This window comes from Anopheles coluzzii, chromosome 2, assembly GCF_943734685.1.
Source record: "Anopheles coluzzii chromosome 2, AcolN3, whole genome shotgun sequence".
Classification (NCBI taxonomy): domain Eukaryota; kingdom Metazoa; phylum Arthropoda; class Insecta; order Diptera; family Culicidae; genus Anopheles; species Anopheles coluzzii.
The window spans coordinates 90,934,424-90,954,545 of NC_064670.1; the positions used below are offsets into that span (position 1 = coordinate 90,934,424).

A 20,122-nucleotide genomic window follows, 5' to 3' on the forward strand; every position below is an offset into this window, starting at 1 on the left:
ATAGAGATGCTGAAACCGATTCCGATTTCAAAGCCGATTCTGATTTTGGAGCCAATTCCAATTCGATTCCGGAACCGATTCCGATCTCGGAACCGGACGAAAACAACGGTCATTTTAAAAATGAGATTTGAAAACTTCTACCTGGGCAATTCATTTTCGTGGGGACATTTGCCGTTCTGCTCAGAACCTAATTATTCTTTTATTATGTTATTCATTTAACGTCTAAAGTAAATTCAACAAACCCCCGTTTTAGGACGATAGTTTCGTATTTATTCAATTTAGAACTGAAGTGAGCAATATTTCCATTTTTCTCGGTCCGTTCTCGCTGCCAGAAGTTGTGTGTGTGTCTGGGCCGCTGAACATTGCACCAAGGTGTATGGATATTAGGAGGTGAAGTGCTTCAGAGCAAATTGACATTTCACGACTTGACATAACAATACTGGGGGCTCCGGTATTAAAATCGGGGAGGGCTGGTGGGGGGGTATAGAAAATTGTATGCGATTTGACATAACAATACTCAATGATGGCGCCCGGAAAACGGGCTAACAATTCACCTCCTTAATAAACACACCTTGCATTGCACTAACACTACCTCAAGGTGTCTTTATTAAGGAGGTGAATTGTTAGCGCGTTTTCCGGGCGCCATCATTGAGTATTGTTATGTCAAATCGCATACAATTTTCTATACCCCCCTACAGCCCTCCCCGATTTTAATACCGGAGCCCCCAGTATTGTTATGTCAAGTCGTGAAATGTCAATTTGCTCTGAAGCACTTCACCTCCTATTATCCATACACCTTGCACTACCTTACCTTACTGTCAAACTCGACCGCGAAGAAGAACAGTTTGCTTCCCCCGGTGAAGAAGACGGCACATCATTTTCAGAGCGCGAGTCTAGTGCGGTTCGGTTGCGTTTGTCTCTTTGCCAATAGGCGACGCGTGTAGTGTGCCGTACATTTACTGAAGTTAATTGTTGGCTAGCAGCATCTGGACCGCGTCGTGAACGTACCCAAACGTGTGAAAAGTCTCAAGTGCAGTGCAAGCGAACAGAACCAACACCGCGCGCGTAACACCATGTCGGCCAATTCGATTTTGCTCGATTTTTCACTCGACCCCGCCCGTATCATCGACGAGGTGTCGCGCAAGGACATCGTGCGGGTGTGCAAGGAGGGGCTGGAGAAGTATCTGGCCGGGCTGAAGATTTCCTACGACATGCTGACGACCGATGGGTATCTGTGCATTCTGAGCGAAACCGGCACCGGAACCATCGTGACCATTCGCTTCTTCGAGCAGGGCCTGATAACGATCAACGTCGAGTACTACCGGAAGGATGGCGATGAGGCGAAGATATCCTTTGAAGTATGCGTTTGGGTGGATTTGGGTGGATGAACTGTGCAAGGGGTCCTGGTTTTTCGCAACCTGGGTGTCTCGCTCCTATGTCTCGTTCTGCCAAAAAAGGGAGGGAAAAGATTTTGCGTGCAAAAAAGGGTCACCAAGTGTTATGCAGCTCCTTGCCCGGGGGTTTAGTGTCTATTTTTTTTTTGGTTCTATTCGTTCATCTATATTTATTACTGCAGACTGCGGATGCGTTTGTGTGTATGCGTGTGTGTATGGCTGGCAGCGAACCATGTGCCAAGCCATAGCACATGCTCCCTTTTTTTGTGGTGCAAAAGCAGTGAAGTTTCATAGGCAAAATTTTCCGCATTGAGCAATGTTCTCCCCGGCGTGGTGGAAAAATCGATACAAGCAAAGGATGTGGGGTGCTTGACGCACACGCACAGTCACGTTTGTTTAGCACACAACCACAGAGGCAAGGTCATTTCACGAGGCTCAAGATGAAAAGCCGGCTGTGTTTTTGCGTGTGTGTGCGTGTGTGTGGGTTAAGCAGAGCAAAACCGCGCCGTTTGTTTTGACAGCACCACTGACATGTGCTCGGTGCCCGTACAGTGAGTGCCGTAACTATAGGTGGACCATATCATATTCGTAAACAATTGATTAAAAATGCGTTAAAAAATGTTTTTTTTTGTTTTACTTGGACTTTTTGCAATGCTATTATCTGTATGTAAATTATCCAAATACGTTTATCGCAAGCAATTGCCATTTTTGTTGTGATTAAATTATTCATTGAGGTTCCGATGATTTGGCTGTATTATTTTTTCTTGTTGAATATTGTATATTCTTGTTGAAGCAGTAAATACTAAGAAGATCATTTTTGAAGAGAAGTTTTTATCTGGAAATATTTTCTAACATAAATTAGGGTTTCAATAATATTCAGTTCGCTTACAGAGCATCAGGAGCGCTACTATAAGGGTTTACTTAGCTTCACAAATTTGTTCAGAAGGTTTCTTCGATATTTGCTTAATTTAAACTTTAATATAAAAAAGAAACTCAAATTTTGATTTTAAAACTGCATTTTTTATCTTTCCGTTGCATTCTAGCTTAAACTTCCAATAAATGAAACTCTTTTGCAGGTGATAATAGATCGTACAGCGTTACTCGCTACACGCTAAATGCCAAATCACTATTTACGCATCTTTTTGGCACACTAACATTAATTCTACATTTGATGGGAACGATGCCAACAACTTGTTGCTTTGTGCAAAACGACACATTTTTGATCATTTTGATCAAGGGTTTATAGGTAGCCAATAAACAGCAGCTAAAACAAAATCATATCTACTAATATTTTAAAGAAACTAACTTACCTGAAACATTGATCCGCGGAATTATTCGCCTTTGGGCAAATAGATGCAATTGGTTTTCGTTCGGTAGCTCCAGTTAGCAGGTTTATTTTTATTAAACACCTCTTTCGTATCATTGTAACACACATGTTGCGTCCCCTATTTAGTCTAAATATACACTATTTGGCTCACTATTTTCCTGCACAACCATACGCACCCACGGTTTTGGTTTTTGCTCGTATACAGTCGTTTTGTGTGTCTTTCCGTAGAACATGAAAATGCTAGAAAACGGTTTGCGCATCAGGCTGGAGGCAAAACGCTCCAAGCACCTTCCACCGATAAAACGGGGCAGTAGCGTTGACGTTTACCTAACTAGCTCAGGTCAGCCATAGCTTGCATTTACACTCGATTTTTACTACTCATTAACTCATTCACTGAACACTGCACAATCCTGTTTGTTTAGTTTCCACTATCCTTCTATTTGCTCCACCACCACTTCTCTCGTTACTTAGCTACTTTTTAGCTATTTGCAGCAAACGTTTCTCTTCTATACCACTACTCTGCCACCACCCACCGTTTGCCATGTGTTTTGTATAGTTTCCTTTTCGTTTACGTTTGATTATGGGTTTACATGAGTTTTGATATGTTTGGTTTCTGTTTGTTTGTTGATCTGTTTCCCGTTTTTGCCAGTTTGTTTTACTCACAGTCCCTATTCCAAGTGGAACTTTAATACTATATGTTCCGTTGGTGTGTTTGTGTGTATTTCCACTTAAACCTTCAACTCGTTGAATTTTCTCTCTTCTTATTAATAAATTCTGTTAGTTTTATAAACATTTGTTTTTACTTGTTTCAATCGAATGCTTTCTATTGAATTTATTACATTTTTATGAACTCTAGCTAGAATTAGGCAAACTACAAGTTTCACATTACAACATTCATACTTTCCATCCTCGGAACCCCGTTTGGAGCAATCATTAACGTTTTATTTGTACACGTATAACATTGTAGGGAAAGATAATATCGACCATTAGTGCAACATGTCATTTGCCGGTTACAAAGTTTTAATTTGAATGTATTTCTTGTGTTACAATTATTGCAATCAGTTTTACAAGTTTTAAGCTATTACTATTGGATCGATCTGTTTGATTATGGTTTTCTCCAAAAATGTATGGATTTCTAAAATCTTTGATTACAGGGATCATTACTGTTCCCGAGGTGTTTCTTCCTTGATAACATGCCAATTTAAATTAAACGTTTTCGTTTGGCGTTATAGGACGAGAAGAAAAGCTAAGAGCAAATGTTTGTCAAAACTGTATTGGATGCTTTATACATCTTCGCTTTATCGTCCCAATTGGTACCTCGTTTCGGATAAAACATTTCCTTCTAAAACCAAAATTGTGCGAAATCTTTTTTCCCGTGGTGCTTTAATCTTTCGCTTGTATTTCCCCAGTCCTTGTGAACACAGAGATACGTTCTGCCGGAGTGAACATTTTCTGCCGCCTATCTAATACAACTAAATGAATTTGTGTGCCGTTTAATACAAACTGTTTTAATCGATTTTTGTTCCTTTCCTTCTCGTTTCTTTTCATTTCCGCCCTTTCGTTTTTCGATACTGAAACTGGACATTTTTATCCATTCTCCGGACGTTAATAATCACCATTTCGCATCACCAAATCTCACCACCCGAAACCATCTCATCACCATCTTCACAACCACCACTCCCACACCAAAAATTCTCCATCGAAGCAAATACGAGAGCTCGAGAACAATTTGGTGCAAAAACTAAAATTCAACCATGGCCAATCGCTACCACCGCTCCAACGGGGTCCCTTAACCCGTTATTTCCCGACCGCAGGTAAGACATGCGATCATCGTAGTGATGGCAACTCTTAACATGATAAGCTTCCATAACTATTTTCCGTGTTTGTTTGTAATCTGTGTGTGTTTTTATGCTTTTTTTCTAAACGATGTCCACCAACAAAGCCTGTACTTCATGTTATTGTGTTTTTGGATAATGAGCTTTGTCTTGTATTTGTTATTACGTGCCTTTTTCTGTAAAGATGTAATTTCTTTGCACATTTTCCTAAAACAGTGAAAAACGATTGTTTCATTATATTTACCTATTGCTTCAACTTTGTAAATATGTTACTCTGGTTTCTTACTTTATATTGTACATTTCACATTGTTTTATTAACATTACTTTGTTATAATTTATTATTCAGTAGGAATATTGTCTTTCTATGTCGTTCTATTCAAATAAATGAAGATAAATACTTTACTGGAATGTTTATCTACTCCGTAGTATCAAAAGCTTTCATCTAAATAATAGTAAAAATTGTTTCGTCGAAATGAAACACAAACAAAGTGTAATTATTTTGTTTATACGCTTTTCCTCGTTTTTCATATCCTTGTTCTCATTAAATGTTCTCCAAGGAAAGTAAATCACGCTTTTACTATTTTTCCAAAAAATGGTGCTTCAATATGCCGTTCATTCCCATTGAAATATGCAGTGCAATAAACTGCCATTCGCAAAATGTATCTGTTTCGTGTAACATTCTAACCTGGAGACTGATTTTATTTTACAGACGAGCGTGTCATCGAGTACGATATCGACCGCGTGCTGTTCGACAAGCGGTCCGAATTCCAGAAGATTCAGATCGTACACTCGCGAAGCCTCGGAAACATGCTGGTGCTGGATGAATTGCAAAGTATGTATGAAACGGGGCCCCTTTTACCATGTTTTCGTAGATAAGAAATAGATACTTTTCAATGATGAGAGCAGCCGAAATCGCAAACCGCAAACCAGACCGATTGCATTAGAGTGAATGTCAAGGTTTTGATCATTGTTGTACGTCACGATTGTTATCTCCGTCAGATATTGCCGAGGCGGATCTTATCTACACGGAGACGCTGATGTGCCGTGGTAAGGAAGATTACGCCGGGAAGGAAATTTGCATTCTGGGCGGTGGCGACGGGGCCCTGCTGTACGAGCTGCTGAAGGAAGGGCCCAAGATGGTCGTAATGCTTGAGATCGACGAAATCGTCATGCAGGCGTGCAACAAGTACATGAACACCATCTGCGGTGACGTGCTGGAGAAGCGTACGGACGACAACTATGAGATCATCGTCGGCGATTGCATGGTGTACCTGCGGAAGTACATTAAGGAGGGGCGCAAGTTTGACTACGTGTTTGGCGATCTGACGGACATCCCGATCTCGGACACTCCTACTGGTGAGATATGGGATTTCATACGCACGATCCTGGAATCGTCCTTCCAGGTGCTGAAGCCGGACGGAAAGTTTATGACACACGTGAGTGGGGCCTGTTCAGAGGGTGGTGGCTTTTTTACGCTTACTTTATTAACATTCTTTCCCATCCTTACAGGGCAATGGTGTCAGCTGCCCGGAATCGCTCCGCATGTATGAGGATCAACTCGCCAAGCTAACGCCAAAGGTGACGTACACAAAGAGCTCGGCGTTTGTGCCCTCGTTTATGGAGGAATGGGTGTTCTATCAAGTGCAGCGTGAGGTCGCTAACGCCACCGAGAGCGTTTGACTTTGTTTCGCCAGCATCACCGCCACCACATTTGATCTAACGTTGCAACTATCGATAGCGGCAGTGCTGCTAGCCCTGTCTCTTCCGCTAGCGATGCTTTTAACTCGCCCGACTGCGAGTAGCACTAGTAGTTGTAGCAGCAGCAGCAGCAGCACCATCAGGTCACGATAGCAGCACAAAATAGAAGACACTAGAACATAGCAATACTAGAACTACGTATTTAAACTACTTAATTGGAAATACTTGTTAGAGAACACGACGCGCGAATAATGGAGTGTGGAAGGCAAAGCTTTACCAAAGTTTGTCCAGAGGAAAAGAGAATTACGGATGGGAGGAATCGAGAAGGAATTTTTGTGGCACTAGATGTGTGAAACAGTAGTAACTTTATCTTCCCATTTTCTTCCTGCATACGCTTGGACAGTGATAGCAAGTATGATAGATAAAATCGCCATGGGATGGGAGTAGAGTTGTAAACAATTAATCTCAATTCTTGATTCGAACGGTGGCAACTATGAAGCTAGATTATCGTTTTGTTTTTTTTTCATCTTAAGTTATGAGCAGTTTCTGAACGGTACGAAACGCATCCCTGCGTTGGTGGTATCAACAGACACACACATCATCAACAGACACACATTGCGTATGCGTTCCCTAGGTACGATACGCAACAAAGACATGCACAATGATGGAATTTATGTTTGATTCATGTTTCTGTAACTAACTTAAATTACCACAGCAGAAATTTCCTAGTCCCAGTAAAGCTTCGTGGAATGGAACGAAGCAAAAAAAAAAAAAGCGTGGGAAAACAACAGGAACTTAATTATCACGCTGAGCAGATAGGAGAATATAGCTTTAGTTGCTAGGAATGTGCGTTCTTTAGTTAATTTTAACGTTGACTTTGCTGTTTAGTGTACTTACGGAAGAGAGTTGCTGGTTGCTCTTTTCGCTCCCCTCCTCGCTGTGGTGGCTACTAATTAAGTGTAGGTGAACCAAGACAGAAACGGCACACACACACACGGGTTAGAGAACGGTGTGCGTGTGTGTGCATGCTTGAGAAGCAAGTTGTCCAAACGAATTGCCATTTATGAAATAGAATTTTGATTAGCATGCAAACGAATGTGTTCTATCTAAGTCACAATAAAACCTGTGAGTGGCTGGTGAAAATGTGAAAAAACATGCAAGAAAGTGGTTCATATTTATTGCTTTTCTTTCATAAACGGAAAGAATCGAGCGGAACAGTACGAAGTGGCTCGGAAATGCTTGTCCATGCCATGTGAAAGGTATTTATATTATTAAATTGATTATTTTGATTTCAAATTATTTTTGACGCACTTTTAAGCATTCTCTTGTTTGATTTCTATTTTCAGAGTTGCTGTTGTTCTTGGTTAGAAGTATGATAATACTTGGTAGAATTAATTTAATTTTAAATTTATAGTTGAGTTACTTTAATTTACTCTTATTCTTATTAATCTTTATCTTATTACTCTTATCTTATTTTAAATCATTTAAATTTAATTTCTTATTTTTCTGTTTCTTTTTAAAGAGACTTTGAGGCGATTGGTCTCATTCGCCTCGTTTAATTTCTTATTGCTTACGGTTATTCAAACCACTATTATCTATTGTATTACATCATTAAGGCCGGGCTACATTGATCGTACTCGCAAGCGTAATTTTGATTTTCACTTGCGCATCTGGCGGCGGCTGGTGGAAGCTTTTTTTGGTCATCGAGGGAATGGACCTGCCGGATCTCAAAATTTAGTAGTTTTTCCATCGTTTTTCATTGCAAAAATGGATACAATGCGTGCAAAACATGTGTATCTACGTTTTACAAAACTTTTCTCCTTCGATTTAAGTAAAAAACATGGAAAATTAACGTATTTTCTGGAGCGGCACCAAATTGTTTGACAAAATGCTTCGGTCAACCGCCGCCAGATGCGCTAGTGAAAATCAAAATTACGCTTGCGAGTACGATCAATGTAGCCCGGCCTTTATAATAATAATAATAATTATTATTATTATTATCATAAATAGAAACAATTGGAGAAGAAACAAACAACCATTAACTTATTTTTGAAAAATCTAACCTAATAAATAACACATGATACAATTTTAAATTAGAATTTAGCAAAAAAAAAAATTATTTTACTTTTAATTTTTTGACAGATGGAAGCGCATTGGCAGTGCGCATTGTGTGTACACCCCCAATACGATTTTGCTTGATAAATCAAATACAGGCGGTCCCCGAGATACACGGTTAATGGGGACCGAAAACGGCCGCAAAATTCCGCGTATCTCGAATTTCCGCGTAAGTCGAATCTCGTGATTTCCAGCTAAAATATCAAAAATTTTCGTGTAATTTTGCAAGTAGGGGGCGGTTATAGTCATTTTATGAATTATTTGATATGATTCTGACTAAATGTAACAGTTTTAAACCTTTTTAAAAAGTTTTTAACATTGGATCGAAACGGAAATTATTTGACAATTTACAATTGATGTGTCAAAACAGTACAATTTGCTCAAAGAACTGTCAAATTTAGAAAACCGTGTATCTCCGAATCCGCGTATAAAAGGTACCGTGTATCTCGGGGACCGCCTGTATCCGCATACGGTCGGTAATGAGTCACATGTGTTTACATCTGGTGTAATGTTGCACCGCTTCGTTCATAGTCTTTCGTTCCCTTGTGCAATTCAAACACGCTTTAAATACGGCCGCACCTTCCGGGGTGTGCTTCACAGTAAACGCAGCCATCGGATCCGGCTGTACGCGTAACCGAAAGCGATGGCCAATGAAGTGCATCGTGCTAAATTTAAACCTGACTGTTTTAAAAGTTTCCCGCTGCACCGTGCCGCGGCCAGTGGATTGGTAGCCGAGTGTACGCAACTGCTAGCCGATGGCACGAACCCTTACCAACCGACCCCGGATGGATGGTCCGCACTGCATGCGGCCATAGCGAACCGGGCGGAAAGTATTGTGGATTTGCTGCTCAACCAGTACGAAGCAGATTGGACGATCGTGCGGCAAACGATCCAACATCAGTTCCTGTGGAAGGCGGAGCAGACGGGCTGGAAAAGCAGACCGTGCCTGATTGCCTGGACGGAGGAGGACTGCGAGCAGACGGTACCGCTTGTCGCGAGCTGCCCGGCCGGGATTCCACTTAGCTTGCAGGTGTTTGTACTGCTCCGCCACCCAATCCATGGGCACCGTTTCATTGCGCTTGATGTTTGCAACCGAACGAAATGGTGTGCCATTATGTGGCTCATCCAAAGACTGTTGCCGAACGGTGTGCTATCGCTTGACCGGAGCGATATGAGGGGTGATGGCGCTGTGAACTATCTCCAGCTGGCCTGCACACTTTCGACGAAGGAAATAATAGTGAAGCTCGTCGGCCACGGGGCCTCCCTGGCCGTTGCTTCCGGTGGTTTGGCCCGCACACCCTTCATGGCTGCTGGGGATTCGATGCGCAAGGATGTGATCGAGCTGCTGATCAGCAGGTACAGCGATCGATTCGATCCCTTTGCCTGCGATACGAACTATTACAACCTGTTACATTTGATGGTTCAACGGCAGCATATCAGCATGGTGGAATGTTTGGTCAACTTCTTCCTGCACTACCGCACGACCAAGCTGCGCGAAACGAAACCGGTGGCATTGAGTAGAATCCTTTGCTACGAATCAAAAGACTGCCCATCGCTCCACTTTTGGAACTTTGTACGATCATCGCCCATGAAAAAACTGTGCGCCAAGTATATCGGTGAGTGTGGCATGGAGTTGCACACGCGGCTGGCCGATGATACGATCGTACTGGCCGTTTTGATTGCACGTGGCATAGCGTTAGAGTATTGCTTCGAGCAAATTGAGCAAAATTTGACACTGCTAGAGTGGCAAGATCACTACAGCAGGCTGAACATTCTGCATCTCTTGATAAGATGGAAGCAGTTAACGTTCGTGGAAGCTCTCTATAGCAGGCATGGTGCGCTGGTGAAGGATCTGTTCGAGGTGGAAGAACCGGATAGAGACGTTCCTGCATACGAGCTGCTGCGACAGCTGCTTCACAATGCGGACGGGCAAGGGATACTGTTTGTGGTGAAACATCATCGAGCTTTTTACCTGAAGGATATGGAAAAATTGCGCCAAGCTGTTGTGATACAGCACCACAGCCCTAATCCATCTTATGATAAGGCTTTGGACGTGTTGGGGGAAAAACTGCCGGAACTACGGGAACATATAGAAGCGAATAAGAAACAGCAGAACATAAAAGAATCAGGTAATTGTTTCTTTAATCTACAAAATGTTACAAAAACTGTGATCTAATCGATCTTTTAATGTTACAGATTTTTATGACCATTTACGGAGCCTCTGTGACAGTTTTAAGAAAACTGTCCTCAAACTGGAGACTGATGGCAAAAAGTTGGACGACTATTTGGACAGCAATGGGAGGACGTTCCTTCACGTTGCCGCATCGTGGGGAAACAAAACGCTCGTCGAACGGCTGCTCGCGCGCAACATGGATGTAATGGCGCTGGATGACAAAGGTGCCCTGCCGATACATTGGGTGTACAGGTGCGAATCTATATTCGAGCTGTTTTTGGAACGCAACGTACCGGCACAGCTAGCGTACGTGAATCCGGCCGGCTACAATCTGCTGCATATATGCTGCAAAAATGGACTACATGGCGATACGCTGAAGGTGCTGCTCGAGCACGGCATGGATGTGAACGGTGCGGCACCGGACGGACAGTTACCGCTCTCGCTGGCCTCGTGTTGCGGTACGGTATCGTTCCTGCTCGAGCACGGTGCACGCATCGATCTGTTAAACGAAGAGCTTGTGACTGGGAGTCTAAGGCACATGCATTACTGTGCAGCAATTGCGCTAATAAAGCGCGTGGCCGATGCGCCGTGGTTTCTCAAGTGTGCCCACATATACCTGCCCTGGCTGGTCGGTGATCAAAGCCGGCACAGCTTTGCCTGGACTGGCGAAGAGTTTCTGCAAAAACATCCCGACATTCGGCGTCTGCTGTTTGACAGTTTGTACGAGCACTCGAAGGATCAGATGACGGAACTGTTCGCCCGTGTGTGTCACCGAAAGATGCAGTCGTGCGTGCAGTGGTTTATGGAGTACGATTATGATATCGATTACGACTACAAACACTGGAACCAGTCGACACCACTGCTCGGACTGGTAGGCAACATCGAGGACGATGTGAAGGAACAATTGTCTGTGATCGAAAGGCTGCTCGGAAAACCGATCGATGTAAACGCTACGGATGCCTGGGGCCACAACGCTCTGACCATGTTCGCGTATAGATTCAAATGGATAAGACACTGTTGTGGGTGTGAGTTGGTGCTGGGGATTGTGTCGGCGCTGCTCGAGCGTGGCATTAAGGTGGATGCGCAGGACAGTGAGCGGGGTAATACGGCTTTACATTACGCGTTTGAGTTTGGGCAATTGGAGTTGGTTGAATTTTTAATTGCAAACGGGGCAAGCGTGACGATCAAGAATCAAGCGGGAAAGCTGGCTAGTCAAATGGGGAACGATATGAGTAGCAGCTTGTACGGGTTCATAAAGTAGCGAAACGATGTGATTCAAGGTGATAGTCAATTTGAGCAGTATTTTTCCTATTTCATAGTTTCCAGTACAAATACTACTACAACCAAAGACAAACAAAGTAAATCAAAGCTTTAAGCTTAGTGACAAATCGAGTAATGGGAAGGAGTGAGTGAGCTTTCGGGTGATAAACGGATCCAAAGATGTACGACATTTGTCTACAATGTCTTGAAACATTATTCAGGTGTTTTGGGAAGAAAGTTTATTACAACACTTTTTAAACATTTTAATTAAAATAAATTCCGTTAGCTTACTCTTAATGGTTTTACTTACTTACTTACTTATCCGGCGCTAAAACTGCCTTGCGGTCTTGGCCTGCCTCGGGAGTGTCCGAAACCATCTCGCGCCTTCGTCTGCCAATTCGTTATTTCGGCCTTTCGGCCACCTCAGTTTGGGCATATCACGCCTTGTCTGTTCTTGTGTACGGCCTAAAAAGACTTAAAAAACTGACTGAGTTGTCCGTTGTGTACAACATGGCCAGCCCACCGGAGCCTAGCGGCCTTGATACGCTGCACGACAGTGAGGTCGTCGTACATCTCGTATAGCTCGTCGTTATAACGGCTTCTCCATTGTCCTTCCACATATACGGGGCCAAGTATCCTTCTGAGCATCTTCCTCTCGAACGCGACTAAGAGGGTTTCGTCAGATTTGGACAGTTTTCATGTCTCAGAGGCGTATGTGAGTCCCGGTACTATATAGTCCCAGCTTCGTCCATCACGACAGGTTCATTCTGATTATTTATTGTTGGGGCACTGATGTTGCCACCCTCAGTTTGGTCTTTGTCTCGTTTATCTACAATCCGAGGTTCTCTACCGCCTGCTCGATCCCTTGGTAATCTTCTACTACATAGGAGAGCCGCAAACCAATGATCAGCCAGTCATCATCAGCGTATGCCAGGATCTGGGTTGACTTATAGAAGATGGTTCCCGAAGTCTCTATCCTCGAGTCGCGGATGGCCCTCTCTAGCGCTAGGTTGAATAGGAGACAAGCAAGCCCTTCCCCCTGGAGCAGATCTTTGGTGGTAGCAAAAGCCCCTAAGAGGCCCTAAGGCGCCTTCTTGGGTTACTCTCCATCGAAGATAGACATTCCCACATCCGTGCAAGTTTCATATCAGCTCTCCTGTAAAATGAACTTGACGTCCCATCCCTCTTATCCGCCATTCCTCTCTATGCGCCCTCTCGTCGCCTTCGTGACAGACCTCCCTTAGCCATCCCATCCCGCCAGACACGCTACGGTTCGAACGATCCTTTTTTCCGAGCTCTATCGGCTTTCAACAACTTTTATCATTTATTTGACTTCAATATCCTAGTGTCCCGTGTCCGTTCACGTCTTCGTGATTTTTCCTCACTCCAGGTCATGTAATCCGTACCCGTCAACCTTATTTCCTCTCGTTACCTAGCATTAAGCTCACATTTTGTTAAGCCACTTTTTCAGACAATTTTAAATAATAAAATAAATAAATAAAGAGTTTTTTTCATACAAGCATAAAGCTAAATTAATAAGAAAATGAATATTATTACATTAAGATCCATTCAAAATGTATGTTTGTTTAGATAAGGGGTGTTGAACTCGATCGACTTGATCTTTTGGCCCCCTTAATTTATGCAATCAGCTAAGCTGGTGTCAAACACGTCCGCTCAAGAGCTCCAGCGGTTCACCCCCCCCCTCCAACTACCTCTCTTCTATTCTTTTTCAAATGATCTAGACCAGTTTTGCAGGGGATTTCAGCGCACACCAGACGAGAGAACACATTTAATTAATGTTTAATCAATCCTTTATTCAATATATTTCCATTAGACTTTTTTTAATATATGATTCTAAAGCATTATTCTCATTTAGATTCTTATCTAACTTAGAATAATACTTGTTAGATTATTTAAATGTAATCGTTTCACAACGTTGCGTTAGCGACCGCGTGCAAGACCCCTGTACAAATAAAGCCGCGCTACTCTTCGGCGGCTTGCCTGCGCACATGACAACATCAACAACTGATTAACAGCTGCGATTTCTGTCCCGTATCTCTGAAATTCTCAAGCTGTTGTGAGAAGATTGTCTACCGGCGGCCCTCAGTCGCTCTTGTGCAGTTGCCGTAAACAGTTCGCCGAAGCAATCCCCGCAGTAATTTTCACATTTCGATGATGTCGTCGATCGTACGCAAAGTGATCTCCACCAAAAAGTGCCCGAAAGCGCTGGCACCGTACAAGTAAGTGTGTTGGAATGTTCTCAACTCGTTTGCGGTGAAACATAATTTATTTTTCTGCTTGTTACAGCCAAGCCATCGTGGCTGACCGCACGGTGTACTGTTCCGGTGTGCTCGGTATGGAGCTGGATACGCTGAAGCTGGTGCCGGGTGGTGCGGCCGCCCAAACGGCGAAAGCGCTGGAACATCTCACCAACCTACTGTCCGAGGCGGGCTCCGGCATTGATAAGGTTGTCAAAACGACCGTCCTGCTGGGCGATATGAACGATTACGCCACCGTGAACGAAGAGTACAAGAAAGGTAAGAGGGTGTCGGGCGGAGGGTGAAGGGTGTGGGTAGCTTGGAGGAGAAGGTTCAATGGCGATAAGCGTGGGGTTGTTGTTTTGTGTTTACTTCCCTGCTCTACTCTTCGATACCGGAACCTTTTCACACAGCTTAACAGTGCCGCACAGAAGAGCCATGACGACGATGACGATGATGGTGATAATGTTGCGGATGCTAATCGAAAAGCCAAATCATAAATGCTCCCCTCCCCCCCATAACCCATCGAGATGCGGTCGGTTCTCATGCTTTTTTCACCTTCCTGTTTTCCAGTGTTCAACAGCAGCTTCCCAGCGCGAACCTGTTACGGGGGTGTCAAGTTGCCCCTCGGTGCTGCGGTGGAGATCGAAGCCATTGCGTTGACCGGTTCTGTGGTGCACATTTCCGAATGACTAGAGTCGAAAATGTAACAGCAGCAAGCGCAATGATGATGGTGGCATTTAGCGAGCGAGGGTTAAATGAAGATCCGGTCAACTAATGGGCGTGCGGTTACGACGATTGCATTGCCTGTGGTTGGCAACAGTTGGGCTAATCTCATTCCGATTTATGGAACTGTAATAAATGGTAAAACAAATAAGTACCAGGGATGTTCCTTTATTTTTTCTTTTTGCATGTATAGGGGAGAAATTTAAAACTGAAAGTGATTTTTGTTCATTTTATCCACCTTTTAGAACTTTTGAATTTCTTTTTTTTTAAAGTTATTTCACAATTATGTGTGGATAACCTAAAATTTTTGTGTGAAACATCTCTAACTTTCCTACCACACTATTCAATCTTCACACATAAAAAGCTCATATAGACTTATAACAGATATTATGCAATATTTAATTAGGTTTTGTTGCAGATTGCAATTAATTTTTCAATTATTAAAGAGTGACTAATGCTTTAATCTGATAGTTCAAAAGTTGGCACATGGGTGTTGATAACCTGAGCTGATGATTAATTATATTATCTGTGCGTCTCATAATTTACGAGATGGTGAAGCGCCCCCCCCCCCATACTGTTTCACAACATTTTATACAAACGACACAGCGACTACATATACGATTCCAGATAATTTTACAAAAATGATCTTCAGAACTTCCAGCCCCGAATAGACCGTGCCCCCATATGTAGGACTGAGTATCCTGCTATGGTAACAGAAAGTCACTGAAAACCAAGTCCACCTTCACTAGTGGGTACAGGCAGACCTTGACCGGCAAACGGTTGTTGTGTCAATGCCAGAAGAAGAAGCATAGCTTCAGACAAGTCATGAGTAGACTTACCAAACATAGTTCATGAAAAATTGCACCGAATGTTAACCATCACAACAAATGGCTCAATATATCTGCAGCTTTTCAGACCTATGCACAATTATATCACAATTTTTACACATCCTTCAATTGTATTCGGTTTGCATTGATTTCCATTTAGAAAGCCCAGTGGATTTGCATCTGGGATTTTGCATCCATGAGATATGCATTTTTTAAGTTCGCGATTTTGCGTCTGTGTCATATTTATACGCCAAGTTCTTGCAACCAATTAGTTTGCAATCAAGAATGTTGAGGCACTGCAGTTTGCGACCAAGAAGTTTGCGGCCAAGAAGATTGCGATCAAGAAGCTTGCGACCAAGAAGTTTGCGACCAAGACCTTTGCGACCAAGACCTTTGCGGCCATGACCTTTGCCACCAAGACCTTTGCGACCAAGACCTTTGCGACCAAGAATATTGCGACAGAATGTTGCGACTAGATTTTTGAAAAAATAATGTGACTAAATTTTGCGAAAAGATTTCGCGAAAAAATAGATTTGAAAAAAAAATTTGTTGAAAAAGATTTGAGATGTTTGCATATTTTGCAAAACATTTGAATACTACTGATTCCAACCTGATTTGACCAGATGTATTTATAATTAGTTTACTAAACAAGTTAACACTTGTAACCTTTGAGATGCATTAATCTATTTAGGTATTAACGTTTAATTAAGTCCGGACAACTCCAAGATTGGAGTTAATCACACACCATCCAGAACCGCATCCGATTTTGGCATAGTCATACGGAAGCGATTCCGGATTATTTGTGTAATACACCCATCACTACCCTAGACCAGTAAACGGCAAAGCAACGCTTGGTAACTGTATTCGGTTCTTTGCTGCCTAGATGGTAACCCATTTGTATTTTTAAAACAATCACACATTTTACGATATGCCAAGGCTGTGTTCATCAGTTTGGCTGTTTACATGTCCACTCTGCGAAGGTTTTTTTTTCACAAAAGTGCCTCTTTAAGTTGCCAAAGCTTGCCAACAACAGTATTGGACAATAGGGCTAAGTATGACCATGGCTGTAGTTTGTTATTGAATAAATAAAAGGTATTTTCTATATTTGATTATTTTATTATTCCTACCCTGCTTGTACGTTGAAGTTGGATCGCCTAAAAATTATCAAGTAAGTGTTGGAAACTCGTGAGTCAGGTCACAACGCTAGAGAAGAGAGTGAGAGGTAGGATGAAAACGATAAGTTTGGAGATAAGGAGGAGGATTCGTCCGCTCCTAGCCTTTTAGTTCAAAATCAACAATCGTTACATGTGGACTAATTTTTTGATTCACCATCATCACAATAAAACTACGTGTTATCTAAAAAATCTACCGCATTTTTCAACATATCAATAAAAAAGTCCACATGTAACGATTGTCGATTTCCAACTAAAAGGCTAGGAGCGGACGAATCCTCCTCCTTATCTCCTAACTTATCGTTTTCATCCTACCTCTCACTCTCTTCTCTAGCGTTGTGACCTGACAGACTGTTGGGCACTCACGAGTTTCCAACTGAGTTGTATTGGAAGTTACTTGTTATACAATAAAAACAACCCGTCATAAACAACCCGTCCTCATATTGGTGTGTTTCTTGTATCCTGATTGCAAATGTGTAGTCCTGAGATCATGGTATTCCCCATTATTACACAGGTCTGAGGACATAGATATATCATGAGGGTATGTGTAATTTTGAGCGACCTGGTGGTTTAATGCAGAGAGGCACTGAGTCCTGACAAGGTCGTACGAGGGTATGTGTAATTTTTCAATGGAAAATAAGTCTAACCTAAGGTTCTTACGCTTCGCTCATTCCATTCTAAAGATAACTAAAGATTACCATTTTCTTAAAGTCCTTAAATTCTTAAAGATTTTAAACTTAAGGAAGCATAGTGATCTTTAGCAGATGGTTATAGCTGTTGAATGTATTAAAGATGACTAAAGAAGTATGAAAAAAGAAACCGAATTGTTTTGTTATAACAATACCAACACGATCAATTGGAAATCATATTTAACAACCGTATACTGCAGATAACAAACAAGTTTTAGGCATCATTTAAAGAAAAGTAGTCTAAATCAATTAATTTCTACTCAGTTCTGTATGGCAATTTATTCTATTAAATGTAAATACTTACACCAAACCAGAAGTAATCTAAAATGCTGTGCAAACGAAAACGAAGTCACAGTTTTACTTATGAACAAGGTTAAAAAACATCAAAAACTAATGCAATTTCCCAAACAAATACTGACTGGGTTGTTTATTCTTTCCAACGTCAATTGCCATCGTATGTCCTTCAAAGTCCTTCTCGGGGACGTTTAGCTTACTTTATTATGCAATAATGCATACCTTGCATGACTCCATTTGTCATCATCCACTTCCCAAGTGCAGGGAGAGTTGAGCAAACCAGTCTACCAAAGATACACAAAAAGGAAACATCAAAAGGTTTCCAGCTTTGGTACTGCACATCACATCGTATCATCAGAGGATCCACTCGAGCTATCACTATAGTGGAACATCAGCTTCAACTTCGTACGCTTAAATAGTGTCTTCAGCATTTCCTCGTCATTTTCGTAAAAGAGATCGTAATTACTACTCCTTCGTTTCGGCACCCGTTGCAAATAGTCCTGCAGCTTCTCCCAGGCGGTTTTGTGACCATCGCCCTCACTATGGTCGGTGGTAATCGATTGGTCTCCGGTCTCGGTCACATCGCCACCGCTGGGAAGCTCATTTTCGTTCAACGCCAGTTTACCCTCGGCTTCGGCTCGATCTGCCTCTTCTAGAGCACGCAGCTCGGCTAGAAGCTCCTCGCAGATGCGTTCCTCCTCTTCCGGATCGTACGACATATCGGTCATGGTATCTTGGTCTCGTTCCTCCCCCGTCACTGCGCTTTCCTGTTCCTCCTCTTCGTTCTCATCGTCGGCCGCAATCGTATCGAGTGATTTCATCCGTCGCCGTCGAGCTTTGTGTTTCTGCATTTCGACCATGGTACCGTCGGGTGTGGACGAATCGAGCGATTTAAATCGCATCAAAGCTCTAAGCCTCACTGCGGGCGGAATGTCCCGCAGCAGTACTAGCTGCTGCTCGTTATCCAGATTCGGTGCGTTCTGTTGCGTTTCGGCACACTCGTTGCTGGGGTGCTCCATGGTGGGATCTGTGGTCTCTTCTACTGACATCGATTGCTGTCTTCGTATTCCGTGGGGCATTTTTCGACGTCCTTTTCGTGTGGTCACGCCTGCACCGGTGGTTTCATCTGCACCCTCCTCACCACCGTCCACTTCTGCACCATCCATCCCTTCATCGTCCTCGAGGGATGATTTGCTGAGCAGCTCAACTACACGGTCCGGGTTTCGTTCGAGCTGCCGCACTATGCTACCGTCCTCATCCATCCGCTCCTCGATGTCGCTGAGGATGATGGAGTTGAGTTTGAAAATGAACCGTTGCACCCGGTCGGAGGCAGCCGTTGAGGGGGGTGGTGGCCGGTTCAGGTTGATTGGGCGACGTGCCACCGTTCGGCCCGGGGTGTGTGTGGAGGTAGCTTTTTGGACCTCCATACGAAAGTACTCCTCGCTGCTGGTCACCGATTCACCGTCGATCGATATCTGTGGCGGGATGGGCCATACCTGCGTTGTGTCCTGCCTGCCATGGTGGAGGTGGTATGTAATGGGAGTTTTTCCGCACGCCGGCCGTACGAAATAGGGGAAGAAATGTGATAAGACCATTAATCATGCATTTGGACAGCGGGAAGGAACATTTGTGGGACAGTTAACCGACGGAACCAGTCAATGTGAGATTGAATCAGGTCACTGTTATGAGCTAATTTGCTGGTTAGTATAGTTACGTTTTGGGTTTTTTCGTTTAAGCCTGCGTATGAATAAGTTCTAATAACGCTGGGGAATTATTAACATGTTTCACCTACAAAAGCATCTAATCAGATAGTTTTTACATAAATATTTCAAACATTCCTACTCATAATCGTTGCCTTTATGGCATGTATGGAAACCGGTCCTGGTGGTTTTATTTAATTAAAAATGTATGAATGTAAAGCTGACTTATGATACTGTGAGTTAATTATATTCATCGGTCAACTATTTTAACTTTTTTTTTGATAATATGATGAAACTACTTGTATAGTTTTTTTTTACAATTTCACTTGCTCAAATTGTGGATTGTTCATTAATTGTAATTTAAATATATGATTTTAATTGCTCATAACTCACAAGCTTTATTACATTAGCTGTCTATTCAATTACATTTTCCTGTTGGTTTATCACACTATATGTCACCAATTATTATAATAATTTTATACACTCAGAATATCACAAATCATTTTAATATTATTGGAGTAACTTAAATTAAAAAAGTCATAACAGTTAATTCTCAACTATTGAACAAATGCAAGATATACAATTAAAGGAATTAACTATTGCGTTTATACATATTTTCCCTTGTTTTCCGATACCGATAAGAGGTTTTCTCAT

General features: G+C 42.5%; 4 protein-coding genes across 5 annotated transcripts; 3 read left to right on the forward strand and 1 right to left on the reverse strand.

Moving 5' to 3' along the window:
* The first annotated feature begins 832 nt into the window (after positions 1–832).
* On the forward strand, positions 833–7,418 carry LOC120948801 (spermine synthase). 2 transcript variants are annotated; one of them, XM_040365513.2, is made up of 5 exons: positions 833–1,358; positions 2,950–3,061; positions 5,266–5,388; positions 5,556–5,992; positions 6,066–7,418. In XM_040365513.2, exons 1-5 carry the CDS (start codon positions 1,074–1,076, stop codon positions 6,234–6,236), a joined length of 1,128 nt encoding a protein of 375 aa, XP_040221447.2. In that variant the 5' UTR covers positions 833–1,073; the 3' UTR covers positions 6,237–7,418. The 2 variants fall into 2 exon arrangements, with proteins under 2 accessions (XP_040221447.2, XP_040221448.2); XM_040365514.2 differs by lacking the exon at positions 2,950–3,061 and adding an exon at positions 4,427–4,535 and having other exon boundaries at positions 837–1,358.
* A 1,418-nt stretch (positions 7,419–8,836) lies between these two features.
* On the forward strand, positions 8,837–12,099 carry LOC120948800 (uncharacterized). Its single transcript, XM_040365512.2, has 2 exons — positions 8,837–10,498; positions 10,566–12,099. The coding sequence occupies exons 1-2, from the start codon at positions 9,013–9,015 to the stop codon at positions 11,801–11,803; spliced, it is 2,724 nt and encodes a 907-aa protein (XP_040221446.2). The 5' UTR covers positions 8,837–9,012; the 3' UTR covers positions 11,804–12,099.
* Positions 12,100–13,807: 1,708 nt separating this feature from the next.
* On the forward strand, positions 13,808–14,938 carry LOC120948802 (rutC family protein UK114). Its single transcript, XM_040365515.2, has 3 exons — positions 13,808–14,042; positions 14,110–14,339; positions 14,634–14,938. Exons 1-3 carry the CDS (start codon positions 13,975–13,977, stop codon positions 14,750–14,752), a joined length of 417 nt encoding a protein of 138 aa, XP_040221449.1. The 5' UTR covers positions 13,808–13,974; the 3' UTR covers positions 14,753–14,938.
* A 3,100-nt stretch (positions 14,939–18,038) lies between these two features.
* LOC120950537 (uncharacterized) lies at positions 18,039–19,724 on the reverse strand. The gene has a single exon (XM_040368654.2). It carries the CDS (start codon positions 19,361–19,363, stop codon positions 18,110–18,112), a length of 1,254 nt encoding a protein of 417 aa, XP_040224588.2. The 5' UTR covers positions 19,364–19,724; the 3' UTR covers positions 18,039–18,109.
* Positions 19,725–20,122: the final 398 nt, after the last annotated feature.

What these genes read in the sequence shown, in the direction of transcription:
- LOC120948801 (XM_040365513.2), top strand. Translation starts at nt 1,074, where the DNA reads ATGTCGGCCAATTCGATTTTGCTCGATTTTTCACTCGACCCCGCCCGT. An exon ending in GGTGCTGGATGAATTGCAAA is followed by an intron (nt 5,389 to 5,555) that starts GTATGTATGAAA and finishes TATCTCCGTCAG; the next exon opens with ATATTGCCGAGGCGGATCTT. An exon ending in ACGGAAAGTTTATGACACAC is followed by an intron (nt 5,993 to 6,065) that starts GTGAGTGGGGCC and finishes CCATCCTTACAG; the next exon opens with GGCAATGGTGTCAGCTGCCC.
- LOC120948800 (XM_040365512.2), top strand. Translation starts at nt 9,013, where the DNA reads ATGGCCAATGAAGTGCATCGTGCTAAATTTAAACCTGACTGTTTTAAA. An exon ending in GCAGAACATAAAAGAATCAG is followed by an intron (nt 10,499 to 10,565) that starts GTAATTGTTTCT and finishes TTAATGTTACAG; the next exon opens with ATTTTTATGACCATTTACGG.
- LOC120948802 (XM_040365515.2), top strand. Translation starts at nt 13,975, where the DNA reads ATGATGTCGTCGATCGTACGCAAAGTGATCTCCACCAAAAAGTGCCCG. An exon ending in AAAGCGCTGGCACCGTACAA is followed by an intron (nt 14,043 to 14,109) that starts GTAAGTGTGTTG and finishes TGCTTGTTACAG; the next exon opens with CCAAGCCATCGTGGCTGACC. An exon ending in GAACGAAGAGTACAAGAAAG is followed by an intron (nt 14,340 to 14,633) that starts GTAAGAGGGTGT and finishes CCTGTTTTCCAG; the next exon opens with TGTTCAACAGCAGCTTCCCA.
- LOC120950537 (XM_040368654.2), bottom strand. Translation starts at nt 19,363, where the DNA reads ATGGTCTTATCACATTTCTTCCCCTATTTCGTACGGCCGGCGTGCGGA.